This window comes from Camelus dromedarius, chromosome 14, assembly GCF_036321535.1.
Source record: "Camelus dromedarius isolate mCamDro1 chromosome 14, mCamDro1.pat, whole genome shotgun sequence".
Taxonomy (NCBI): Eukaryota; Metazoa; Chordata; class Mammalia; order Artiodactyla; family Camelidae; genus Camelus; species Camelus dromedarius.
Genome location: NC_087449.1, coordinates 60,064,134 through 60,090,907, shown reverse-complemented (window position 1 = coordinate 60,090,907; position 26,774 = coordinate 60,064,134). Strand labels below are relative to the sequence as shown.

The 26,774-nt window shown below is 46.6% G+C and overlaps 2 protein-coding genes across 5 annotated transcripts in view; one reads left to right on the top strand and one right to left on the bottom strand.

Annotated features, from left to right (window-relative positions):
- The first annotated feature begins 158 nt into the window (after positions 1 to 158).
- On the top strand, positions 159 to 24,882 carry SZRD1 (SUZ RNA binding domain containing 1). 4 transcript variants are annotated; one of them, XM_031464151.2, is made up of 4 exons: positions 159 to 268; positions 18,380 to 18,429; positions 20,187 to 20,438; positions 21,692 to 24,882. In XM_031464151.2, the coding sequence occupies exons 1-4, from the start codon at positions 218 to 220 to the stop codon at positions 21,792 to 21,794; spliced, it is 456 nt and encodes a 151-aa protein (XP_031320011.1). In that variant the 5' UTR covers positions 159 to 217; the 3' UTR covers positions 21,795 to 24,882. The 4 variants fall into 4 exon arrangements, with proteins under 4 accessions (XP_031320011.1, XP_031320010.1, XP_031320014.1 ...); XM_031464150.2 differs by having other exon boundaries at positions 20,184 to 20,438; XM_031464154.2 differs by lacking the exon at positions 18,380 to 18,429.
- Positions 24,883 to 25,595: 713 nt separating this feature from the next.
- SPATA21 (spermatogenesis associated 21) overlaps positions 25,596 to 26,774 on the bottom strand; it is a gene marked incomplete at its 5' end in the record, with an annotated part of 35,289 nt that continues 34,110 nt past the window's right edge. The window contains 2 exons of the mRNA XM_031465554.2: positions 25,596 to 25,653; positions 26,188 to 26,365. Of these exons, the coding sequence (XP_031321414.2) occupies positions 25,596 to 25,653; positions 26,188 to 26,365 (236 nt within the window). The remainder of the gene's footprint in view (positions 25,654 to 26,187; positions 26,366 to 26,774) is intronic.

Sequence of the window (26,774 nt, the reverse complement as noted above, 5' to 3'; positions counted from 1 at the left end):
CATTGCCCTTAAGAAAAATGGCAACTTTCTAGTTTCTCTGCCCTCTTCCAAGATGGTTTCCTCTATGGTCTTGGGCCTCTGCCTGGAGCTTCTTCCTGGCTTGTCAGGGGGCGTGGTTCATTGAGCAAAGCCTTGCGTGCCGGCGCCCGCGACGGAGGCGCTCTTCAGGGCGCAGGCGCAGGGAGGGGGTTGGGGAGGAGGGAAAGCGGCGAGTAAGATGGAAGATGAGGAGGTCGCTGAGAGCTGGGAGGAGGCGGCAGACAGCGGGGTAAGGAGGAGCCGCCGCCCCGGGGCTGGGCCGGGCGGGACCTGGCGTGAGGGAAGCCTCCGGGGAGCGGGTCTGTGGATGGTTCTCCCCAAGGAAAGGCCCCACACTCCCGGCCGGGGATGAAGGAGAGGCCCCCGGCCCCTGAGCGCCGTGAAGGCCTCTTAAAGGGGCCGCGTTCCTTTTCTCTCTCCACCTTTGCCTGGTGCGCCTACTTCCACCTCCCCCTCACCCACCGACGTGCGCGTCACCCGGGGCGCCCCACTCGCCGTCCAGGGCCTCTTCTGGCGCCTGCTAGTTCTCCCCAGGCCCCTTTGACCCTTCCTTTCCCATCGGCGCCCCCCCAGCCCATGGCACCATTTTAAAGTTCATGTGCTCTGAGGAGGAGCAACACACTGTGGCGGGGGGGGGGGGGCGCCGACCGGGGCGACAAGCCCGGCTCCGGAGAAGAGCAGGAGGAGGAAATTGAGTCATATCTGGGCCCCTCAGCTCTGCTAAAATCCCCACCGCTTTGCGCTGTCCGCCACGGTGGGCGAGTGTGGGTTTTTTACTCTTTCAGTTTTACTCTGAGAATCCGTGGCAGGCTGGTCTCCCGGGGCCCCCGCCAGAACAACCGAAAGTCCAGCGGGCAGCCTCTCTCTCCGGGGCCCTCCCAAAGATCTGAGCAGCGGGCAAGGGTCTCGAAGTGTGGTCGCCGGTGTCGGGGGGGAGGGGTGCGATATGTAAAGTAGCTGCATTCCTGGGAGGGGAGGGGGAAAACGGACCGTTCGATTTCGCTTTTTGGAGTTTTGTTTGCCTCCGGAAGCTATAGGAAATACGTTTATTCCAAGCTGGAACGGCCAGTTCGGTTAGGTTCTTGTTTAATTTGGTCTTTTCAGAGTTTGTTATTCTGTGGTGACCCTTGTGAAGATGGGGAGATGTCTTTTTGGCCTCCCCGTGTTCGTGTCTGTTCAGTGCTGGCCCGAGTTGACATCCACCGAAGGTTTATGTGTTGGTAGTAGGGCGTGGAGAGCCAAGTGTGCCGGGGTAGCGCAGGAGCTGGGTTCTTTTTCCCCAAGCGCCTTTAAGGTTTAAGCTTGTCAGCGCTTGAAGAGGCCGAGAAATTGACCTTCGCAGTAGTGAGTGTATCGCCAAGGAAATGTTGAAACTTTGGCTTTGAAGTTTTGCCCGGTGGTGGTTCAGCATTTCTCTCAAGGTGTTTATGCTTTCCACTTAGCATAATTGAGAATTTGAAGAAATAATTGTTATAGAAGGCTTTTAGTACAGTTCTTACTGCTGAACATCTTTCTAGGATTCTGACTTGAGTAAGAAGAGCAATTGAAAGATTTTATAGGGAGCAGCCGGTGTCAGCTAGGTATTCATTCAACAAACATTTTGGAGTGTCTCCTGTGTTCTAGACAGCGTGCTTACCAGTGACTTTGTGCCAGAGAATTCACAATCTCCAGTAGAGGCGTTTATTGCCCACGAGTATGAGTGAATCATGTAGAACCCATCATGCTGCTCCCTGTGAAAAAGGTTGGCCAACAATTTGGATATGACTTAAGTGATAAGTTTCTTGAGCAGCTTGTCCTTTCTTTGTTTTCCCTCTACTATTTCAAAAGGACTTGAGTTTGTCTTGTTAAAGGAGAAGAAAATAAAAAGAACAAAACTAAATATAGAATTCAGACATTGAGGTATGCTTTAGTTTTTCAGAATGCGTAAGCTCCTTAGAGATCAGCTAGCCCACTCCTGCCTTTTATAGCTGAATACATCTCAGAGATGTAAGGTTTAACTTACACATCTTCGTGCTGCTTGTCCAGTATTCTTTGTACTATCCTTTACTTTAGTAAAACCCTTTGAAAGTGCCATTTACAGAAATGGAACCCAAACCTTGTCTCATTGGCTCCATGAGTCGTTATGCCAAAATGCAAGTTCCTTTATATATAGCTTTTCTTTAATTGAAATAACCTGTAGACGTATTATCCTCCTTTTATAAACAAGGAAACTGAGATTTAGGGAGTAACCTGTTTGCTCGAGTTCATATACAGTAAGTGTGAAGCTGGGATTTGACCCCAAGCCAGTCTGACTCTAGAGCTGGATTCTTTCTCTAGGATTTTGCTGTCTCCTACCTGGGGACCTGAGGAAAATTTGGAAGTTGGGTATTAACTTTTATTTTTAGTATGTTTGCTTTGGGCTTATATTTGAAGGCTCTCTTGAATTTGATTACCTTTGCAAATTTCACAAAGGGTCTTGTAAATGCACTTTTGAAGGAGGGGAGCCAGGGAGGGGATGAAGCATGATGTCCATGTCACTGGGAAACCAACTAACTATACAGTATCTTTCAGATGTAGCCAGTTGGATATGTAAAAGTCTTAGCTTCAGGTTACCCTGTCCCCCAATTGATACATAGTAATGAGTGTTAAATTATACCCCCGCCTTGCAAAACAACAGCAACCCTGGATGGCAAGACTAGCAAATGGGGGTTGACTAATTCTAAAAGTGAGCATTCAAACTTTATATAATCTGGAGGCAGTTCTAATCTTTGAAAGTAGAGGCTTGTCCCTTTACCTGTTCCACCCAAGAAGTTGCATTTCAGTCAAAGGACAATTCAAAAAACATAACTCACATTCCATTAAGGAAATGCTTCTTTAAAAATATGCTGCCTTTGGGGAAAACGAAAATGTAAAATTAAATTAATGTTGATTCAAACTCTAAATTTTGTCGTTTGTCTTAAGCACATCTCAGGAGACAAATACTACATTTTGTAATTGGAAGATACCTTTGACCTCCCCCAAAAATCAGATCAGCAGTTTGCTCAGTTTGAAAAGGGGTTGTGTGCCCGCTGCAGAGATGGCAGGTGTTTTGTAGTGAAGTAAGGATTTTATTGCAAGGCACCAGACAAGGGAGTGGGAGACAAGTTTCAGATTCACTCCAACTTTATATTTAAGGTACGAGTTTTTAAAGGGGAAAGAGGGGACACTAGTGGTTAATCGTTCTTGTGACATTTCTTAATCATACGTCTACGTGCCTTGTGGTCTGCGACCTGATGGTCTGGACATGTAACCTGCAAAGCTCACCTTGTTCTGAAAAACAACTTAGTCTTGTGCATCAGTGATATTATCAGAATTACATTACATCTGGTACTAGTTAGTTATTACTGTGCAAGCATGGGATAGAAGTTAGAGGAGGAAAAAGAAAAGGGAGAAGGGAAAAAATTTTAAAATCACAGCTTTTCTAAAGGCTAGTTAATGGACTGCGTTTCCAATTTCTGATGATTTGAAGCTTTGTATTCACTTGTTTAGACACACAAAAAAGATGTGACCTAGTCCATCTTATTGGTAATGAGCTAACCCAGTCCTAGGGGAAGGCAGATCATACATAAATGGAATTGGAATGGTGGTTATTATAAAGCATTGGCAACCTCTCTAATTTCCTTGCATCTCAAAAGTTAACTTTTATTCTTTTCACAGGGGCAAGTCATGTAGCTAATTGGAAGAAAATATATCTTAAGTAAGTTAAAGGATACCGGTCTTCTGGACTAAGAATTTAAATTTATGTTTACTTTCTACCCTCACTGAGCCAGTCATGTAAACATTACCCCTTCAGTGATGCTGGATGGTGTGTAATTCTGTAGTAAACATGGCATGCCTGCTGTGTACCAGGTACTTGGCACAATCCAGTGGAGAAGACGGGTGAGACAAGTGTGGCAGCATTTCCTTTGGAAGGGGCATAGATGGAATACTGTGGCTGGGATCAGAGACAGTCTTGTAGAGAAGGTGATGCCTAAATTAAGATTTAAAGGACCAGCTGAATTAAGCATTAGTTTGGGGATGAGGGGCAGGTAGAGTGTAGGGCCAATGCACACATAGGCAAAGAGGCAGTGAGAGAAGAGTGTGCAGCATTGGGAGAGCTACAAGTATTCCTTCTGGCTGGAGGGTAGGGGATTGGCAGGGCTGCGTGGAAAGAGATAAGACCTGAGAGGTATGCAGGGGCCAGACCGGGAGGAGCCTCCTTGTACTTGGTTCTGGGGATCTTGGACTTTGTCCTGAAAGCAGGAAGAGCTTTGGAGGCTCTTTTTCTTTTTCTTTTTCTTTTTCTTTTTCTTTTTCTTTTTCTTTTTCTTTTTCTTTTTCTTTTTCTTTTTCTTTTTCCTTTTCCTTTTCCTTTTCCTTTTCTTTTTCTTTTTCTTTTTCTTTTTCTTTTTCTTTTTCTTTTTCTTTTTCTTTTTCTTTCTTTTCTTCTTTTTCTTTTTCTTTTTCTTTTTCTTTTCTTCTCAGCAGAGTAGTGACATAGTTAGATTTTAATCTAAGAGATAAGAACTATGATTTATTTATCTTTCTTTGGAGAAGTGGCCAGTTTTCCCTGAAGCGTGGCCGCCACCTCACTTCGGGGTCTTCAGCACTACCTGTAATCGCTATCGTGGTGGAAGGTGTACAGTGGCTGTGGGTAGTGGGCAAATACTAGTTATTTGAGGGCTACCTGGTGCTGATTTCCTTATGTCTGTCCTTATACGAAAGAAGGCATTTAAGATTTGTGGTATCAGAAAGCACACATCCAAGTGTACCTTGCCCAGAGGAGCCATTTCTAAGCTATTCCTGGTCCTTTTGGGAAGATTGAGTTCTAGGGACTGATGTCTTCAGATGGGGCTTTCTATAAAGCAGTTGGCTAGTTTAGACATGACTGTGCTAAGCGGTCTGCCCCTGGGACTCTGGAAAAAGATGTTTCACTGTGATTTCAAAGAAAGGAGGATAATGAGCTTTTCACTAGTAACTGCTCAGCTCTTTTCTTTGAGGCTGCATGGGGGGCTTGTTCCCAGCATGTTCTGCATATTTAAGAGAGCTGCTGTAGGTTGGAATTTTAAAAGTTGCTTTTCCTTCTACAACAGGACAGAACTAAGTATATCTTTCTAAAGCTTTTGGTAAAATCCTGCAAGAGAAAAGACACTATTGAGATCTGATGACTAAAAAGTGTTCTAAAGGCCAGCTCTTTGTTTCCAATCTCCACTCTACACTGTGTTGGGCACCCGCACAGTTAACATCAGCTTCTGGCTGTGTCAGTTAGCTAGCCTTCATGAAGTGGAGTGGATTCTTTCCTTTATACTTTCCACGGAAATAGACATTTTTTTTCCTGACAGGACAACTACTGACTTGTTGGTTTCCTAGAAGATTGATTAGCTACTTATATGTGTGGCCAAAATTACAGAATGCAGTGAATTTAACTCTGCTAACCTCTGCCAAGCATCTTTCTCCTTAACATCCAGCTCTCTGAAAGATAAAGGTTAAAACCAGCCACCACAGAAGTTAGCAACAAATCCTGTCAGCAGTCTGTGTAGATAAAGAATCTTTTGCCTGAGGGGAGGACACTTAAAAACGTTCCTCACAGTAAGTCATCCCCTCCCCGCACCCAAAACTCTTACCCTTATAAAATGAATTCAGGAAATAGTCATTCTTTTCTGAAAGGAATGATAAATATGCATAGTTAAAATTGTATTCTCCAGGGGTGTGCTCCTCAGATAAGATTGTACAGGACTGTTCTGACCCCAGTCTGGAAAGGCCAGGACTGTCATTACTCTTCATAGACCTTGAGAGCCAAATTCCTAGCCCTCATGCTCTGGCCTTCTTGGCTTATAAAAACTTTTATGACCCTCCAGCTGTCAGTTCTGTTTCTGCTACCTAGTTGCACATCTCACTAGTGCCTATAAACCTGTGAACTCCCAAACCCCACTTGCCATTTCTGGAAGGGCTTCTTAGCGGCTTGAGGGCTTATTACTGGGCAACTGGGGTGCATTTTTATATTCATTGTCCCATTCCGTCTCAGTGTGAAGTGTATGTACTGTTATTCCTAGTGTCCAGGAGAGGAAATCACATGCTTGATCTCAGCCCAGGCTATTGGCGTCCTAAGCCCACACTTAAGGAATTTTTGGGGCAGTTTGTTTACCATTGCTTCTCAGCAGATAGTTAACTAGTTAAGTGCTCTAGGATGCTTAGCTGCTAGTTTCTCTGAAGTATTATACTTGTTTTGCCTGGGATTGACCTTCTCCTTCTGTAGCCTGGATGATGAGCTAATAAATTTTGTGTACCTGAGAGATTTGAACTCAGTGCTCTAGAGCCAACAGGACAGTGCTGCTGGCAGTTGTAATATTAAGAACAGTGACTGCAAATGAGATGCTGATTGAAATCTTGATTACAAATGGAAAATAACTTTTTTTTAACATCTGGCAGAATGGAGAGAGATAATGTAAATAATTTTTGCTCAGATCTGTTAAGAAGAGTCAATGACTCTGCTATCTTAGGATCCCTATATCTGTATTTGCAAACTGACAGCCTATGAATATTCAGCGTATAGACTTTTTTGGGGTGCACGTTTTTAAAAATTTTGAACTTGAATGCCTTTATCTGGATCTCGATTCCTCTCCTCTCCTCCGCAGTCCCCACCCCATGTTACTACTGTGTTACTGTGTTCTGTCCTACCTGCTTTATTCGCTTGGCCCTGGAAGCATTCTGTTTGCTGCCCCTGCTGAGTGCCATGATGAAGGCACCCTTGCGTGTTTGAATAAAACCTGGTGGGTGCTGAGGTCGGGAGGTAATAGTGACTTTGCTTCGTCCCCCAAAGTCTATATGCCTAAATGTTTCCTTTGGGAGAGGAGCCTGGCTGTCTTCATTCTAAAAGGTAGCAGGGAAGGATAGGTCGCCTCTGCCAGACAGTGACCCACTTATCTCCATCCATGGCAGGAGAAATCAGAAGTCTAGGATAATGGTTCAAGTCCCAGGTCTGATATTTGGGCAATTCACTACCTACCGTTGATGAAAAATTGATCAACAGTCAAAGAAATAAAAATTTTTATTCTAGTCAACCTGAGGATTATAACCTGGGAGACAGCCTCTAAGAGTGAGAACTGAGAACAGTTCCAAAGAAGTAAGGCCAGTAGTAATGTGATTTTGATGAAGGGGTATGTGTAATTCAAGCACACATCCTGATAGAAGGTTATTGCTGTTGTGAAGAACAGATATCTCAGTTAATGGTTTTAGTGCTTTTCTAAGTATGGGAAGATGCAAGAAACTGGGTTCATAAAATTTTCTCCTAAAAATATAGAACTATCAGTTCTGCCAGTTTTCCCAGAGCACAAAATACCTCATTCTGATCCTCACCCTGAATTTCTTTCAAGATGTGCTATAAGTCAGTGACTGCAGTGAGTGGGTAAGGGCTTGATTCTTGTAGAACTAGATGGTGGGCAAAATTCTTTATTTTACAGTCCCTTCCTTTCGGTCTTAATTTCAGCGAAGGTTTAGGAGGCATCTATCTCATGACCAGTTTATCCCACAGCTCTAGGAATGCTTATCCCCAGATCGGGCGGATTTCATTGATTGGCCACTAAACGTGCTGTTGCTGGACTGAGCCCTGTTAGTAGTAGTAGCCAAAAGCCTCTGGACCACCTGTCTTACTAGTCTGTTATGGTCCAGGAAATGGTTCCTTCTTGTTGCTTTCCTATTACAGTCATTGATCTTACAGAACTGTATATTTGGTCAATTGTTTCAAGTCACCTAGGCATCACTAATTTTACTGGAGGCTCACTCACACATTTGGTAATGCAAGAAGCGATAATCTTGTAAAATAGGTAGAATACAAGTAACATAGCTAATGACATTAATAATTAAGTAGGTATTTAAGCTAAGAACTTCCCTTAGGTGTGGCCTAGTAGCTCCCCAGGTGGCCTGACCAGTCTGTTCTGCACCATTCACTGTCTTTAAGAGAAATGATATATTGGCATTTTACAGAAAGTTCACCAAGAATGTCTGCATGTACAAGGCAAATGGTGGATCATTCTGATTCCTTAAAGGACTGAGAAAGGACTGTTATCTTCTTAAGAGTTAAATGGCCAATGCTAGAAGAAAAATTAATCTTTATGGTTGAGCAGGTATTTCTGCCGTTGGGGAGGTGGGGTTAACACATAATGCAGATGTAACATGCACACTAGAGGGGAGGGAGGAGGCCCAAAAGGGCAGAAGAAATTTTTATGTTTAAATTTTTCTTGCCTTGCCTTGAAGTAAGAATTTTTATTTCATCACTGTCTTTCAGCTTCATTTTCCTCATTTGTAAGATTAGATTAATAAAATCTGTGTTGCCTGATGATGAGAGTTACATAAAGCACTGAGTAAAGCATCATTCAGAGGCAGTGTTGGAGCAGAGAGTGCCATCACTCTGAGTGTGGGGGCCTCTCTCCAGCCATTGATAGTGTGGCCTCTGTCCTGTTAGGGTACATCAGGACTGGCTGAGGGATCTCTTTCTTGGTGCCCCTGGGAACTAATATGTAGACTGGTTAAGAGTTGTATTGCTTAGTTTTGTATGAAAACTGAAAGGAGAGAACAGTAATAAACCTGGAGAAAGGGGAGCCCCATTAGACCCTACTTCCTGTTTTATTCCAGGGGCAGGGCTCACCAGTGTTACTCCCACCCCTGCTGGTTCCCTTCCTTTAAGATGAAGGACTGGGTGGATTCCCCCTTGACTTATAACAATATATGTTAAGTTAATATTGTACCATATCATGTATGTTCAACTTTACTCCAGTATTATTTCATGTACACTCCCTCTAATCCTTCTAATATCATATATTTTACTTCTTCATATGATATAAACCCCAAATATTTTATTTTTTGCTTTAACCAATTAACTTCTAAATAATTTTTAAAAGGATATTTTTGTATGTATTTAACCACATGTTGACCCTTTTCAGTGCTCTTTATTATTCTCTGTATGTATGAATTTTCATCTGTTAGAATTTTTGTTCTGCATAAATTCCTTTAGTATTTTTTGAAGTGGAAAAAATGCTGTCAATTTTTGTTTATCTGAAATTATATTTATTTCAACTTCAATTTTAATATAAATTTTCATTGGGGGAAAAAAAGATCAAGGACTGTGTGGATTCCCTCCCCTACTTAGACTCTTGAAGAGGCACTCAAAGCAGAATAATACATTGTCTCAAAACAGCAAGTTACAGAGTTTCTGAGGCCTTCCAACCTGGGATACATCTAAACTGCAAGGCTTGTTCTGGAAGAATGCTTTCCTTTTCCGTACTTCTTAGATTTAAGATCTGGACTTTGAGGTTCAGCTCTGCTGTGGTCTGCCACTGCCGTAGTCCTTGCTTAGGAACTGTGGGCTTGCATTAACCTGGCCTGGGGTGCTGAGGCAGGCAAGCAGGTTAGTATTACCTGTCAGTCACCCACTAGCCACTCTCCTGAGACTTTTTGCTTCCTCCTTTCGAGGTTTAGGGTCCAGTTCTGTCACTTACTGTTGAGCAGCCTTAGGCAAGTCACCTAACCTCTGAGCGTGCAGCAAGGCTGTTGTACATCCCTTGAGTTGTGAGGATTACAGGTGGGGAAGAAAGGACCGGGTGCCTTCCTTACGCATACATACTTATGGCAAGTGCTTGGAGAGTGCGCTGCCACCACCACTAGTGAGAAATGCTTAAGGCAGCCTTAGCTTTTTGAATATGGGTAGTGTCACTGCCTTTGGACCCAGATAGACCCAGTTCATATTCTGGCTCCACTCCTTAGTAGCTGTGGAACCATGGTCAAGTTACAGACTCCTCTGAGTTGGTTTGTAAATCATTTGTAAAATGAGGACGTATCTCTAAAGGCTTGTTTCATAGGATGATTGTTACTTAATTCATGTATTGGGTACTGTTTTACAGTACAGACAACTGTAGCAAATGAAGTTCCTACTCATAAAACTTTCTAGTGGAGAAAGACGGACAATAAGTAATATTTCATACACACAATGAAGAAAAATACAACAGATTAAGGGGCATAGAAAGTGACTGGCAGGAGTACCATTTTGTTAAAAATGGTCAGAGAAGGCCTCTCAAATAAAGACAGGCAGAGAGACCTAAGGAAGTGAGAGAGTAAGCCGTGCAGAAGCTGGCAAGGGTACATTCTAGGCAGAGGGAATGGCAAATGCCAGGGATCTGAGGCTAAATCATGCTTGTTTTATTGGGTGGGAATGGGTGAAAGGGAAAGTGGCAGGAGATGAGGTCAGAGGTAGCAGGGAGCCAGATCCAGCAGAGACTGGGAGGCCACAGTGGAGATCGCCTTGAAACAGGAAGCCATGTGAAGGTGTGAAACAGGCTAACTTGGTTTTCAGAAAGATGGTTCTGGCTGCTATGGGTAAAATAAACTGTAGGGGCAAGAACAGAAGCACAGAGACTAATTAGGATACAATTGCAACTACCATTCAAGGGCTATTGGTAATTTGGATCAGAGTGGTCCCGGTGGCAGAAGTGTTAAGAAAACTCAGGATACGTTTTGAAAATAGAACCAACAAGATCTGCTGATGTGGATGTGAAAGAGACATCAGAGATGAGCCCAAAGTCTTTGGCCTGAACTCCTAGAGGACTGGAATTGCTGAGATGGGATGGTAAAGGGAATGTGGGAGGAGCAGGTTTAGGTGATTGGGTGAAATCAAGAGTTGGAGTTTGGACACAATAGGCTGAGGTACCTTTTGAAATCCAAGTGAGAATGTTGAGTTAGCAGTTGTATATCAGTGATTATAAAGCTGTGGGCTAGATGAGATCAGGTAAGAAGCCAGCATAGATACAGAATGCACAAACCCTCCAACCTCACGAGATCAGGAGAGGAAGAGGAACCTATCCTGTTATAGGAGAAATCAAGGAGGCAGTGAGCGAAGGAGCTACCTGGGAGAGTGGTGTCTGAGAGCCTGAGTAAAGAAAGTGCATTAAGGGAGGAGCACTGAGCAGTGCTGAACACTGCTGAGAGGTTGAGTGAGGTGAAGATTTGGAATTTACCACTGAATTTGGCAGCACTGGAGGTCATTGGCGACTTTGGCAAGAACAGTTTCAGTGGGACAGTAGGGCTTAGAGAGTTGCATTAAAGGGAGGTGGTGAAGGCCCTCCCCTTTCTCAGAGCAGGGTGTCAGCCAAACATTGAGCACTGGATTAGTGCTAGTTGCTGTTATGAGGACCTGACAAATGGGACCCACCAGAGGAGGTTTTGCACATCAGTAAACATCATTAGCTAGTTGCTAAAAGATGAAATGTACAGCAGAGATATATATATCTTATTCTAAGGTTAGATATAAAGCAGTTTTCCATGCAAGCCACGTAGATGATTTAAATTTTTCTAGAAGCCACATTTGAAAGGTATAAACAGGTGAAAATAATTTTAATATTTTAATTTAACCCAATATATACAAAGTAGTATGTCAACATATAACCAATATTGAAAATATATTAATGATCCATTTTACACTCTTTTTCTGTACTAAGTCTGGGAAATCTGTGTGTTTGGCACTTAAAGCACGTCTCAGTTTGGACTGGCTACGTGTCAAGTGCTACCAGCTACATATGGCGGTCACCACTGCACTGAGTGACATAGCTAGATCTGGTGCAGAAGAGAGTGTGCCCAAAGGATTCCCTCTTCCTGGGTAGATGCAGAGAGACCCTGAAAGCTGTAGCAGACTTGGAACAGAAAGCAGAAAGTCGTTTTCCCTTATAATCAAGTATGAATTGTTTGGTCTCTATTAGCATACCATCCTAAAATAAAGCCCTTCGTGGTTTTCTGGTGCCCCTAATTTCTTCCAGTTCATAGCTTGCTGGCCCTAGAAGTTATAACTAATTTTCTACAGTAGCTTTTTTTAAAATTATGGTTGATTTACTACAGTAGCTTTTTGAATAGTGTTGATACCAACTAATAAAAACCATTGCTGACTACAGCTAAAGTAATCTCAGATGGTTTTCTAAACCTAGAGTAAAAGAAAAAATGGGTCCGTTATAAGATATCTTTCTAGATTTGAATATCTGCATTTAAGAAGTATCTTGTTTGGGGTCCCTTTTTTTCTTTCCCTCTATTCATGTTTTTATTCTTTCTCCTCAACTTTTTTATGCCCCTTCTCTTCTTGAAACTCTCTTTAAGTTCTAGCAGCTTTCCCTGTCTTCTCACGGCCAGATCATCTCCTCTTCATATCTCTTTGCAAAACAATGTTTATACAACTGATATAGTAACTGTGGGTTTTTTTTTTTGTTTGTTTTGTTTTTTTTTTAATCTCCCCCCTCCTCACCCCGGCTGGGCTCTCCTCATCTGTAAGGAGTGCCTTACTCATCTCTGGGTCACCAACATCTAGCACATCTCCTGCTTTATGGTAGATTTTCCATAAATGCTTGTCTCCAGCTTTTTGTCACAGTGAAGCAAAAGGAAAATGGCCTTGAGATACATTAACAAAGCATAGTCTTCCTTAGGGAGGGAATTTTAGAACTATATCCTGTGCCCTACAGTGACCCACTTGATTAAAGTGGAATGTTTTTCCTTGCTGTGGGAGTAACAGAGGAAGGGGAATGGAACCTTTGTGGGAAATGAAACCTTCAAATGGACTAACCGAGTTTGTATTAAAAGGGCAACTGTTAAATCCGTGGTCTAGATGTGCCCCTGCAGATCTTTGTCTCTCAACTTATGAATTCTACCTTTTGCTCTTTCTGACTTACCCAATCATATTTGCTCAGGAGTTAATTTTTTGAACCTAACAGTGATCCTGAAGCATCACTGTAGAATCAAGCTTGGGATGGTATGAATTTGGGTGCTTCCCTCCCGGAGTTAGCCTGGAGAGGTGGAATAAGCTGAAGCATTGGAGATGGCTAGCCTTGTCGAGGCAGGGCACTGTCACTGCCACACCCCTGATGTAAAGAAATAAGGCAGGGGTGAAACACAGCTGAACAAGTTCATATCGATGAAGGTTGTTTGGGAAAGTCTCTATGATTGCGTATCTGGACTTGAAATGGCCAGTGGTGCACTTTAAAAGAACAGGGATCTTTTTACCTGATAGGTTTAGACCAGATTTTGCTAGTTCTACCCATGAATTCTTTTTGCTTTATTCCTAAATGAAATTGAGGCCCTCATGGGAGGAGCCAGAATCCTATCCAGGTGTATGGTATGGGAGGCATAGGAACCTTGCTGGGGAGACTGCTCTCCCTGGAGACCCTGACACAGGCAGTCTTGTAGCCACGGGAATGGGCAGTGATGTCCTGCCCAACACTTCAAGACATTAGGCCCAGCGTGGGCTTTGCCTGCTATGGTGGGAGTTCGGGGGCCAGAATGTATTGGAAGGTAGTCTCACCATCTGCTCCTTGACAGCATCTTCTTTTTGCTTTTCATCAGGACCTGTCAGGCTCTAGTTCTGAAAGAAATGCTTGTTGTACTCTCAGAGCTCTGATAGCTTCCTTTTCCCCCAGTGTCTGCTTGTAGACATGTGCTCCCTAATTTGGGATAGGTGGACAAGACCAGATAGTCTGTGGGGCATACTGGTTCACAGGGAGCCCAAGACCAGTCAGTATGCCTTGAATTTGAGAAAAGTCACTTAAATAGTAACTGTTGCTGATAAAAAGAGGTTGTTTCCTAACTCAGAGCTAAGAACCATGGGTACCTCTTAGACTTCCATTCAATACAAGATTGCTTGGATTCTTTGGAGTTGTGTTGGCTGCATTGGTGACCAGAGGATTTTGGTTGTCAGAGAGAGGGATGTTGTGATGGAGCAGTACAGTTCAGTCTTTTGGCACTGGGGGTGGGGCAGGGTGGGGACCCTGCGGAGCTGGTAGCAGCAGGTCAGGCACCCTAAAGGACAAGACAACCCCTCCCTTTCCCCACTAGTGTAACCGATGAGAATTTGAATTTGTTCATTCTGCCTCTTGTGACTGGCTGGTTTGAATCTTTTTCACCATCCCTAGGTGAATTGAAGTCTATTTCTTGAACGTTCAGGTCTGAGACAGCACAGCTGTAATGGTCCTATACCAGGCTGTACTTCGCACCAAGGCCCAGAATAGCCTGTCTGTTTCTCTCCTCTGCCTTTGTTCTTCACCTCTCCCCTTCTCACTTTTCTTTTTTCCTCTCACCCACCTCTCAGTGTTACAGGAGTAAAGCTGTCATTGTAATCTGCCTGCTTTTACACAGACATCCTGATCCTCCTTGTCTCCTTTGTTCCTTTTGGAGGTTGTGGTTGTGTCACAAATGAGGCTGTTAAGAGGTGTCTCCTTCCCCTCCTAAGCTTCCATTCCCAACTTTCTGCTGGAGGTTCATGGAAGCATAATCATTGCAAGATTAAGGGCAGCAGCAGCCAATGAAGCCGTGCTTCTTCCTTAGCTGAACTGGATTAGCAGATGTTGATGTCTCATTTCATTCACCTTGTGACTGAGGCCTCTCCTTTACCCCTCATAGGGACCAGTCTTGTCCAGAACCGCCTTGCTCCCCACTGCAGTTCTCCATGACCTCCTTCCCTGACTCTTTCTTTCTGGTTTTGCTTGTTCACTCAGACCAAGAAGCATGTAGAGGTGTTGCTCCCCAGGGGAAGTAACATCTGTGTTTGATAACTTCAGATCTTTTGCTTAGGATTTTTGACCCAGGGAGAGAAGGTCACCCCACTTACCAGAGCACAGAGCATCATCTTCTGGAGTTTGTTCAGTGCTACTTGACAAAAGATAAAGAGCCTTTCCAGAAGAAGCCATAGGAAATCAAACTTTCTTTGATATGCTTATGCCCTAACACTTGCCTTGTGCCCTGGTGACCCTTCCTCACTCAGAGCACAGTTAGAAAGTGATGAAGATATGGGTTTCTTTCACTAGCCATGGAGGTTGGGCCTCTAACACAGGAGCCTTGACCTTGGGCCAGGGCTCTGTGCTTCCTTGTAAAAAGAGAATTTGTGCTAGGTAACTGGATTCCTTGTTGGGGTCCACATCTAGACACTTCCCCACACATTCTGAGGCCTGTTTAATTCCTTTGGGCTATCGCATCTCTGCGGGAGACAAGCATTTTCCTTGTAGTGTGCCCTGTAGGAAGGTTTCCACTTGGTCCAGCTCTTCAGCAGATTGATTGTAAGGCCTTGTCCAGAGAGAGAATAGACTGACTCATGATACCTGGACAGACTCCAGAGTGAGATGCAGTGCCCTCTCCGGCTGCTGGCAGAGCACTCCCTCTCCTGCTTGGACAGCTCTGAGGTGCTGGTGTCTAGCTGGCTGCCTGGAGATGGCCAGGATCTGCTTTCCACCAGAGCTGTTGGGTTTGTATCCCGTTCTCCCATCAGATGGAAGAATTCCTCAGCTCTGATCAACCATTCTGCCTGATGCGTTGGAGATTGATGGGAGTATTATTATTGGAGTATCAGGGAGCAGTGTAGAACTCGGGGGGGTGGGAGGAAGAGGGAATCCATATCTAATGGCTTTACCAGCCTTTCCAGAGGGTTGAGCAGTTTTGGGGGGTGGCAGCATGTGGTAGGGCCTCCAAAGGCCTTCGTTCTAGGGCTGCCTCTATGATGTACTACTTTGTGACGTTGGGTAAGTTCCTTAACCTCCCTGAGTCACTTTTCCTTCATCTAACAGAGAAGGATAAAAGCTACTTTGTCTGTCAAACAGGGTTGGTGTGACCAGAGAATGAGTGTTTGGGAAAGTGTATTGACAGCCATAAAGCATTATATTGATGTAAGGCATTATTTTATAAGCCAGTAGTTTTATATTATATACCAAGTGTGCTGGTCGTGTTCCAGTTTCAGGACAGAGGCCCATTTACTCAGGTACAGTCCATATGCCCTCTTGAAGGACTTTTTTCCACCCAGGCTCTATTTGCTGGGCCTGGGCAGATTCCCTACCTTCCCTAAGGCCCTAGGGAGAGAAAGAAGCAGTTTGCCCTCCTGAGCAGAAGCCTGGATGGGAACTCAAATTCAGTTAATGCAGTGTGTATTTTAGCATACTTTAAAAAAAATCAACCAGCATATTAATATTAGGCCCATTTGTCTGTATGTCTTACTTGGCCCTCACAATGATATGAAAACGAGAGTTCCATGTAATGAAGTTTAAAAATTTAGCGCTTTCTCATAAAAATCTCCTAAAATAGCAGCTCTGGCCCTGGCAGCCAGGACTTAGCTGCCTGTCTGTAGGGGTACGAGTACTGTTTGTAGCCCCCTCACTTCCCCACTGTGCCTTGTAGCCCCCTCACTTCCCCACTGTGCTCCCTACATATAGAGTTTGGTTGCTTGCCAGCCTCTGGAGGCATTTGATTTTGACCCCGTTTGAAGACATCTAAATCCTAGAGATGTGAAATCTTGCATTCATGACGGAGAAACTTGAATAGGAAGTCCCATTTTCAGATTGGAGCAAAATGATAGTGTGGAACTTTAAAACTGTTAAGTTATTTGTGGAAAGCCTTGAAAAGCCCTTAAGAGGTAATGGGCATTAGACTAATGTGAAACAGAGTATTTACTCAGGCAGTAATATTGGTATTGATTCAAAAATTTAGAAGAATTACATTTCTGACACAGACTGTGCTGTGGGCGTAGATTCCCTTTGAGTGCATGTCTGTCAGTTCTCAGAAAACATCTAGGTCATTCTCTTACTCTAGGTTGCACCATTTCTGTCCAGTCATTAAACAGCCATGGGCACTAACTTGTGTTACAAGCTTGAGTGAGAAGTTATCGTTCTTGTGGCTTCCTACCCACCCCCTCCAGAGAGTTGATGGTGCCCTCAGAATACAGTTTGTTGTGCTTGCCTAAATATATTTTGGGTCTTTCCTAAAAATAAGAAATTGTAAACACAACTCAACGTTAATTAGAATCAGCGTCAGGCACGATTTAAGGCCAGCTTCATATGGTTCGGCTAGCTTCGTATTTTTCACAGGAAACAAAAATAAGGACACGGAAATATAAGAAGTAAAAGAGAAAAGCATATTCCAGGGAATGCTAATAACCAAAAGAAACACTTGCATAGCTCTATTAATATGAAATAATAGATTTTAAGATAAAAAACATCTCTTCACAATGGTAAACTTAATGTACTAGAAAGAATAATTCTTGATTCTGTAGTCCATAGATCAGTCAAATCAGTAAGAATGTAGACGATTTGAACAATATAGTTAACCAGCTTGAATTGTGTCCATCAGTTATTTCAGGACATAAGAGCATTTGTGACACCTGGCTACACACTGGGCTCTGAGGTGGATCTTAGCAAATTTCAAAAACTTTTTACTAAAGCAGTGATTTTTAACATTTTTCAAGTAATAGGCTCCTTTGAAAATCCCATCCATCTTGTAAGTCAGGGTTTCTCAACCTCGGCATTATTGGCCTTTGGGGCTAGGATTTTGGCAGCATCCCTGGACTCAACCCACAAGATGCCAGTAATGATGACTAAAAATGTCTCGAGACATTGCCAAATGTCCCAATGGCACCCCTGGTTGAGAACCACTGTTACAAATCTCCTCTTCAGAAAAATACATAATTTTTGCATGTAATTGCTCCCTTCTCCAATAGCTGGATGGTCTTGCCCTCACTGAAAACAGTTGAGTGGGACTTTTGTAAGAAAAAGTAGTGGGGTAGCCAAGGAGCCTGGAGGGTTGGTCTTTGCTGCTCGCACACAAGGCTGTGGAGGCCTCATGGAGTCCCTGGTACTGAGGGCCTGAGCACTCAGACTCCCATCCAGTTCTCCAGATGTTAGGCTTCTGTTTTGTTCTAGGTCTTTTGCTGGGTGCTAGTCACAGAGTTCAAGTCCATTCAAGTAAAAAAAGATTATAAAATATGTGATATATACGCTCATGAAGGCATGTAAAAGGGAGATCTTATGTCTGAGGAGCAGAGATTAGAGAAGACTTCAGAAAGGAGAGGTGGACATCCAAGCTGGATTCTGGGGGTTAGCAACAGCTCAGTTTTGCTGTGGTGTGAAACAGGAACGGAGGCTATAAAGGAATGTGTGAGCGAGGCACGTTCAGGAGCTTGGACTTGATCCGACAAGCAGTTGAAGCGTTTTAACTGGGGAAGTGACACAGTCAGATTTATGTTTGGAAAGTTGATTTGAGTGGCTCTGGAGAGCCACTGATAGGAGGCCAGGAGACTAGTTGGAGGTCACACAAAGAACCCAGCAGAATGTTGAGATCTAGAACTCTCACCACAGCCACGGGGATGGAGGACGACGAATCTGCAGGGAGTCAGGGCCCCAAACCCCAGACTCTCATAAAGGGAGAGCTGCATCTGTTACTTCAAAGGACACAGTAATGTCCCTGGTCAGAGAGAGAACACTGCCCTTAGCTCTGAAAATAAAGACATAAGTTTTTGTTTGAGAGAGACTTTTTTCCACTTTTTATATACATTTTTTTCCTCTAGGAAATAGACAGACGGTTGGAAAAAAAACTGAAGATCACACAAAAGGAGAGGTAAGGCTGCTGTCTGGTCTGAGGGCTCACGCTCTCTGCCCTTGAGAGCTGGGCAGTCATTGGTATTCTCCAGCTGGCCAGTAGGTTTGGCAGGTCAGGCTCCTGGGCAGTGAACCCTTCCCTTAGGGACATGGTGGCTTTGGGAGTGAGCCTGGAGTGTTGCACCTACCTCCTACCTTAGTGGGCACCCTGTGTGAGGTGGTCTGTTGGAGACTGAGTGGTGACAAGTCAGAAAGCTTGGGTTTGAGGCCCAACTCTGAGGTTTGGAGTAAGTTGATTCCCCTTCTGGACATCACTTTCTTTCTCTGTGACATAAGGAGGTCGGACAGATGAGTTCTCTGGGCCGTCTCTGACTTGATGGCTTTGGGTATTATGAGGGTATCCTGGAAGAAAAGATTGTCAGGATTTCTTCAAGACCTTTAAGATAGCTTCTCCCAACACACCCAGGCAGCAGAGGAAGTGGTTTTCCAAAGCAGGTGAAAGTTGATTTCAGCAGTCTGTCTTTGCCCTGGGTAACCTGTCAGCCTCTGGCAGGGACAGGCAGCAGGGAGGAGGAGAAGAGGGCCTCTCTGGACTCACTTCATGGGCTGCACAGTCATTCCCCAGGGAGCTCGCGGGTGCCCTGCCCGCCCACCGGCTTTCCTGGCCCCCTGCCTCTTTGATCAGAGTGCTGGCTCCTTGTCTGTCTGCTTGTCTCAGCAACCACACTAACACCTGGTTACAGCCCCCTGGTCATGCCATTCCTGTCCCACCCAGGACTTGTTCCAGTTCCCCTGACAGCAGCCCTCCAGTCCCTACCCCTCCTGACAACCAAGGCTCAGCAAACAGGCCCCTGTGGGCTGTTTGGTTCTGAAGAGAAGCTAGTTGACTGCTCTGGGGAGGGTCTTTGTGGCTGTTGAAGGGTGGTCATTTCTGCCTGGTTCCCTTGTTCTCCTGTGGCTTTTGTTTATTCCCCTTCCTGTGTTGTTTTCTTCCTCCCTTTGTGGACACATCACCTGATGTGCATATCCACCAGCCTTGGACAATGCTTTTCCTTTGAGCACTGCCAAGAACTGTCTCAAGGATCGTCCTGCACCCAGCCCCGCCGCATCCAGCAGACCAGAGAGCCCTAGTGAGGGAGGGGTCTCTGCTCAGCAGCTCTTCTGAAGAGGCAGTCCCGTGGTTTGGAATAGCTTGTCTCTGGGAGGCACAGGTCACTCACCAGAAGGCTGGGGCAGTTTGGTAAATCCTGTTTTGGTGCCAGGCAGGGCCGGCGGAGCTAGCTTCTCTGTAGTATTTGGTTTGAGCACAAGTTTTGGGACTGTGACTGGGAGTGAACACTTTGCCGACCCCCAGGCTCAGGGGCTCCCACTGCACCCGCCTGTTACACTCCAGTCTGTGTAGGGGAGCTGGGATTTTAATTGAGGCTGTGGACTCTGGACAAGAAGTGTTTTGCTACAAGGGCCAAATGATGGTCATTGTGACTGTGATGAACATGGAGATAGAAGTCCCAGAAGGAGCTGGTGTTCCTGCCCCCTTTGCCTGGGGTTAGGTCTGAGGAGCAGACCTGTGGGCTGCATGAGCTTAATAAGCAAGGTTGTTCTTTGAGAAATCCTTGAGGAGTGAGAATTTTGATGTCTGGTCAGAGGCCAGAGAATAATCAATAGAATTAGGAGGGGGAGGGAGAGAAAAGTGATACACGGTGGGTGAGGGACATGGATGGGGCCCTTGTAGTCCAGGGTGGGACTTGTGAAGCTGTGTTTGCTCTTTGTCAGCAGGAAATCCAAATCTCCTCCCAAAGTGCCCATTGTGATTCAGGACGATAGCCTTCCCACGGGGCCCCCTCCACAGATCCGCATCCTCAAGAGGCCCACCAGCAACGGTGTGGTCAGCAGCCCCAACTCCACCAGCAGGCCAGCCCTTCCTGTCAAGTCCCTAGCCCAGCGGGAGGCAGAATACGCAGAGGCCCGGAAGCGGATCCTGGGCAGTGCCAGCCCCGAGGAGGAGCAAGAGAAACCCATCCTCGACAGGTGAGTATAGCTGACCCTTCCACCAGACCACCGTGTGGAGGCCGAGGAAACTGACCTGGCTGCATGCAGAGCAGTGAGAAGCAGGCAGAATCAGGGCTGGAACCATCGAGGCTCCAGGTGCCAGCCCTGGCTAGGGGGGCTAGTTTGTTGTCTGGCACTGGTTCCAGGACTGCTCTGAAAGCTTTGAGGTCCTAGTCTGCTGGCATGCTGCCTCTGCAGGCACCAGGGGGCAATGTGGCACAGAGGTTACAGGCATGGACTTTGCGTCAAAATCGACCAGTTTGAGCCTACCTCTGCCACTTAATTCTACTTAACTTAGAGCTACTTAACCTCTCTGTGCCCTCATGGCCTAATTTGAAAAATGAGATCATGAGTGTACCTGCCTCATCAGTATGCTGTGCAATTAAATGACAGTGGGCCCTGGGACCTTGCCTGCCAGAATGGGAAAGTGCCCAGTTAAGTGTTTAGGTGTTATCATAAGAGCCCACTGTGATGTTTTCGTGAATTTTCTAAATTCTTTTTTATTCCTGGCATGTTTTTCTTTGCAGCCCCAGAGATTGCATTATGTAAGTTTGTCACCTGGTAAAGCACTATTTGTTAAAACAGCCCCTTTCTAACTTTGAGAAGCCTCCTTGGGGTTGATGTTCTGGGACTTGAAGAACTAATCTCTGTACCTTCTTTCTGTCCCTTCATTATTTTGATAGACTTCCATTATCTGTCCTCTAAGCCTTCATTTGGCAAAGTAGAAAAAGTTTGTTTTCTTTTAGTTTTCCGTAGTAATGTGAGTCAATCGTTGACCCCATGATTTGGAGAGAAGCAGGAGGCAGCAGTGGCGGGTGCCAGGGGACTCTGCTGAGCTCTTGGTTAGAGGTCTTTATCTTGGCCCGACACTCTGGGGCATCTCTGCGACAAACGAGGTTATGTGGAAGATGTGCTATCCATAGTCACGACCTCTGAACAGTGTGGGCCCTTGAGCACTCCCCTTGACTCCAGGTGTCTGATGGCGAGCCAGCCTAGGGGGAGAGCGCTGCAGGCGCCAGAGGTGAACATGGACCATCTGCCTCACCTGCTCGCCAGGGTTTCCCAGCGTGGCGATGTGCTGAGTCTGCTGGCCAAAGAAGTAGGCTCAGGGAGCCAGAGTTGGCTGTTGGCCGCTGTGACTTCTGTCCTAGGTACAGGAGTGGTTGATTTTAAGATTTGGGGACCTCTTTTATATCCTTTTTCAGGCCTCCCTCTGATCTTCTTCCTTTCAGGCCAACCAGGATCTCCCAACCCGAAGACAGCAGGCAGCCCAACAATGTGATCAGACAGCCTTTGGGTCCTGATGGGTCACAAGGCTTCAAACAGCGTAGATAAATGCGGGCAGGAAAGGATGCCGCCGCTGCTGCCGTCACCACCTCCTGGGTCGTCTGCCATGGGTCGCACTGCCGTGGCAGACAGCTGGACTTGAGCAGAGGGAACGACCTGACTTACTTGCACTGTGATCCCCTTTGCTCCGCCCACTGTGACCTTGAACCCCATGCACTGTGACCTCTCTTCCCCCCCCCTTCCCACTGTGATTGGCATGTCTACAAGGGCTGTCCCAAGTCAATGGAAAGGGAAAGGGTAGGGGTTAGAGGAGGGTTGGGGGGACCCACCAAGGACTCAGAGTAGAGAGTCGACAGTGCCACCTGGCCACTTGGGGTAAAGCCAGTGCCAGCAATAACAGTTTATCATGCTCATTAATTTGGGAATTCAAAACACAGATGAGAACTCCTGTCCACCCACCTTCAAGTGCATGTCTTCATCACTTAAAAGCAAGTTCCATTTGAAAATATCCTTTCTTTTTTTTCCTTTCCTTCCTATTTTTGTTTGTTTATGCAAATATTTGATTTGGAAAAAAAAGTGCATGGGAGGGGTTTTAGCAGTTTAATGAATTTTTAATTGAGAAAGAGTAGTTTGGTAGTCTACTTAAAAATGTTTCTGGGCAATTCACTAGAAACATTAACCAATAGGATTTTGGTGAGCTTAGCTTCTGTATTCCTACTGCCGCCCGGAAAAGGGGCAGGGCTCTGCAGCCCCCAATACAGATGAGCACCCCATGCCTATACCTCCCTCCCCCAGCTAAGTCCCAGGGCATCTGGGCCATACCTGGAGACTGGGCTAGCTCTGCAGGCTCAGAGAGCCTGGGGAGGGTGCCAGCCCCTCACCTCTAGTATTTTGGGAGATAGGGAAAGTAAACAGACTTCCCTTTCCAAAATTCCTCAGGGTGGTTCCCTACCAGCCAGGCTTACTACTAGAAGAGAGCAGGGAGTGAGGCTGCACTCCTGGACTTCAGGAGTAAGGGCTGCGGGACTTGCTCAGTATTTTGCTGTTAGCATAAGGAAAGCCAGGAGGCAGTCTGACTCCAGGACTCTGGGCCTCCTGCCTTGTGTGGTCAGAAGGTAGGTAAATCTTCCCACTCCGGCAAGGCTTAGAATGCTCAAGGGTCTGTGGAGTGTGGAGTGCCATCTCTTGATAGCATCAGCTTGGTGACTCTACCCAGTATGTTTCCTTTTTGAAATCACTACCTTGGGAGCAGACTATCCTGAATACCTTTGGGAGAAGACAGGCTGTGCATTACAAAGGTTGGTGATGACAGACTGGTTCCCCACTGGCCTAGGTTACCCTCCACCCCTTTTTCCAGAGCGGAATGAAGGCAGTTTCTCCTCTGTCCCTGGAGCCTGGAGATTTGCTTTGGCTCTTTGAGGTGGACGAGGCTTAGAGGGCCCTGCCCAGAGCGGCTCTGTATGTGTACAGTCTGGCCCCCTCAGGCTTTCTGATCTCTTCTGTTGTACTGCGCCTTAGGTCCCTCGGCCAGCCAGACGGCCTCTTGGCTCAGCAGATGAGTTTTGGAGTGGTTGGTGTGACATTTGTGATGAGGGCAGCTTGTGGTGGCCAAGGTGGCAAGCTAGCTTTTGCAGGCTCCCTCCACTTTGCCCTGTGGGGATGTTGCCAGGCCCAGCAAGCCCTGGCCCACTGCACCTTCCCCTTAGGAAGACGGGCAGCCAGCTGTCAGTTGAGTCAGCAGCTAGTCCACAGCACAGCCTTACAACTGTGTGAAACTGGGAAATTGCCCATGAGCAGAGATGGAACAAAGCTTCAGTCAGTAAAGACCTACAGGATGTTGAATCATGCCTGCAGGCTATTCTAAGGGGAAATGACCTCCAGGAGTAGGCAAGGGAGAAGGTTGCTGCTGTCTTTACAGTTCCACTGCCCTGACCAAGTTTCCACATTCTACATGGATAGTGTCCATCCCTTATGTAATAGTAGTTTCTGGCCCAAGATAAGGCTATCCTTTTCAGTCGGAGAAGGGTGCAGAGGCAGGCCAGGTGGGAAGGCCAGAAGCGCTGATTGCTCAGCCATTGGGACCACCTATTCTTGCTTCCTTCTCTCGTGGGAGCCAAGGGAAGGCTGGCCGATGGGTGTCTGTGGATGGAGGATGTAGTAGGGACTGATGCTCCCACCTCCCTCCGGCCAAAGATGGGGCTCTGCCCACTGTGTGCCTGTCACCACCCACCAGCAGTTGTATCCTGGCTTCCCAGATGGGGAGGTGGCAGGCAAAATTTTAAAAAGAAAGAAAGAAAAACGGAAACTATTGTGTTGGGGGGAGGTGAGGGGGGAGATGGGAGAACGGTTTGGATTTTGTGTGTGTTTGTGGGTGTTTTTTTCTTTTTTTCCTTTTTTTTTTTTTTTTTTTTTTTTTTTTTGTAGTTGTCTAACTTTCCTTAAGTGCTTTTTTTTTTTTTTAATTTTTTAAAAAAAAATTTAAAAGTAAGCTGCAGGCTTTGGCTTGGAAAACCCCAGAGGAGTGGGGGCAGAAACCTGAGGCTGCTGCCCCTTTATCTGCCTTTGTGGTACTGTCCCCTTCCCCCAGCTCCTTCCTGACCCCGTAAGCCAGGCCTCAGACCTTCCAGCTAACCGCTTCCCATGAGCCACTACTCTGATGTCAGCCTATAACCAAAGGAGCTGGGGGTCTGGGCCTGGTGACCAACCCTTCTCCGCCCACTCAATCAGGGTGCTCCCCACCTGCAGGCAGGAGGCAACACCCTATCTGCTACCATAAGCCCCTTCCAGAGCCCACTGCCCTGCCCTGCCCTGTCCAGCCCAGCCATACCCTGCTCTGCCCCATCTGGGGATGCTCTGCTCAGGGATGGGCCGGCAGGGCTGCCCCAGCCTCCCTGGTTGGCAGAGACTCTGGAAACCTCTGGGTTCCTGTTTTTGGCCATGTGATCTCAGGGGTGCACATGGGCCCCTTGGGTGTCTGAACAGAAGGGCATGGGAGGGAGGGCCGCACCCCTGCAGTCCTGCTCTGCTGGTCTAGCGGGCAGCTGCCCACCCTACCCCACCCCGCACCGCGGGCTCCTGAGTCGGCAGATTAAGCATTTTATAAATTGTATTTTAAATACATGTTTTAAACTTGTCAGCGCCTTGTCCTCATTTCAATTTCTAGCCTCCTAACCTCTTGCTGTGGCTGCTTGTTTATCACTGGGGAGCTGCCTCCACTCAGTCCCAGGGAGGGAGCCTTTGAGTAATATTACTCTCTTTGAGTAATAGGACTGGGGTGGTGTGTGGGTTGGGGCCTAGGACCCATAACTCTTAGGCTCTAAGGAAAGGGGACCTCTGGGTCCTGGGGCTCTGTTGGTAAGAGCATGGCTGAGGCTCCTCCTGCCCTTCCAGGAGGTCTGTCCCTTCTAGGGGCCAGAGTCTTTCCAGGTACTTCCCTTGAGTTCACCATTCCCATCGAGTAAGTGGGAAAGAGAATCCCTGCCCTTGTGGGGCTCCTAGTCCAAGGTTGGAGGGTGAGGGTGACTCATCTGAGGAGAGTCCCAGTTCTGGGCACAGGTCAAGACTTTGCACCCAGGGCAACCTGTAGCAGGACCCCTGGCCCTGGGCAGGGTTTTGAGGCGAGTCTTGCTTCAGGGGCTCCCAAGCCCAAGGGAAGCAGGGGCCGGGCACTCTCAGAGCCAAGTGGAGGCGGGGAAACCTGGAGCCTTCCCTGGCACCAGGCACAGAGGCTGAGGTTCTTGTTATTTATTGGCTTACCAGGCCACAAAAGCAAAATCTAGCAGCAGTTCCTGCCTGATGGCCCATCCATCTGCAGGCCCTGAACAGCTGCCCAGAGTCAGGACTCCACGGTCAGTGGGTTCGAGCTGGTACAGAGCTGAGCCATCTTCGGCTGTCAGAGCTGGGTTCCCTAGGGAGAGGTGGCGGAGAAGAAGGGTGCGAGGAAATGAGCCATCCCATGTGCCCAACCGGAGATGAGTCCTCTGGGAGGTGATGGAGGAAGCAGTCGGGCTCAGGGGCCTGATTCCAAGTCCAGTGTTCTTTTATCCCAAGATGTCTGCAAGGGGACTGCTGTATCCATCTACCCAGCTGCTAAGACTGTTTCCTGCTACTCCTGATGGAACCAGACTCAGGCAGAGGGCTTGAGAGGTAAACCCCCTGCGCAAGGAAGGCAGGTAGTGCCAGCTTAAAAGTATGTGTTACCAAGTCCTGGGCACAGAAAGGCATAAGTACCCTGACTTAGGAGCAATCTACCTGGTACACAGGCCCTTAACAAAGGTTAGTTTCTTCCCCCTTCCATCCTTTCCCCCTTTTCCTCCCTGGACCAGCAGTCTCCCAGGCATCATCTCTTGAAAGGATGGATTCCCCTTGAGTTCGGCCAGGGGCTTCATAAGGAAGGAGGTGGATGGGCCTGGGCTGGGGCCCCTGCCCTCTGGACACGCACCTGCTTCCTTGAGATCCAGAGTGGAAGAAGAGGCTACGGGTGTCAGGGCCCAGGCTGGTGGGGGTGCACTGGTCCAGCACGTAGTGGCTGCCCTGCTTCCGTCGGGCCATCTTCTTGTCCAGCTGTGGACAGAGTGGGATGCAAGGCACCTGGGCGTAGGGGCTTTGCAGGTTGGCAGCTGGCAAAGGTGGAAGAGGCAGGAAAGGGAAATGCTTCATAGCACACCCAGCCTTGGGAGGCAGGCAGACCTGTGTGAAATCTGGGTTTTGCCACATAACGAGCTGGGTGGGTTTGGGCAAATCACTTCACTTCTCTGAGCTACATAAACTGGAGATGATAGTGGTACCCACCTTGGAGTTGATGATGAGGATAAAAGGGATAATTTAGCGGAGCACAGTGTAAGGGCTAATAACAGCCTTAAAGGAGCACTTGTCTTTGTAATGAGTCCAGGCAGAGTCTGATAAGGAAACTAAAGAGACTGAAAAGCTCCTAGCCTATCACTTGGCACACAGTAGGAGTTTACTATTATGGGGAAGTAACCTTGCCCATTGAAAACAGCACAGGTTTTGGAGGCAGACATGAGTATA

Coding starts and splice junctions, on each gene's coding strand:
- SZRD1 (XM_031464150.2), top strand. CDS start 218: ATGGAAGATGAGGAGGTCGCTGAGAGCTGGGAGGAGGCGGCAGACAGC. Junction 269..18,379: donor AGGAGGCGGCAGACAGCGGG/GTAAGGAGGAGC, acceptor TTTTTCCTCTAG/GAAATAGACAGACGGTTGGA. Junction 18,430..20,183: donor AAGATCACACAAAAGGAGAG/GTAAGGCTGCTG, acceptor GCTCTTTGTCAG/CAGGAAATCCAAATCTCCTC.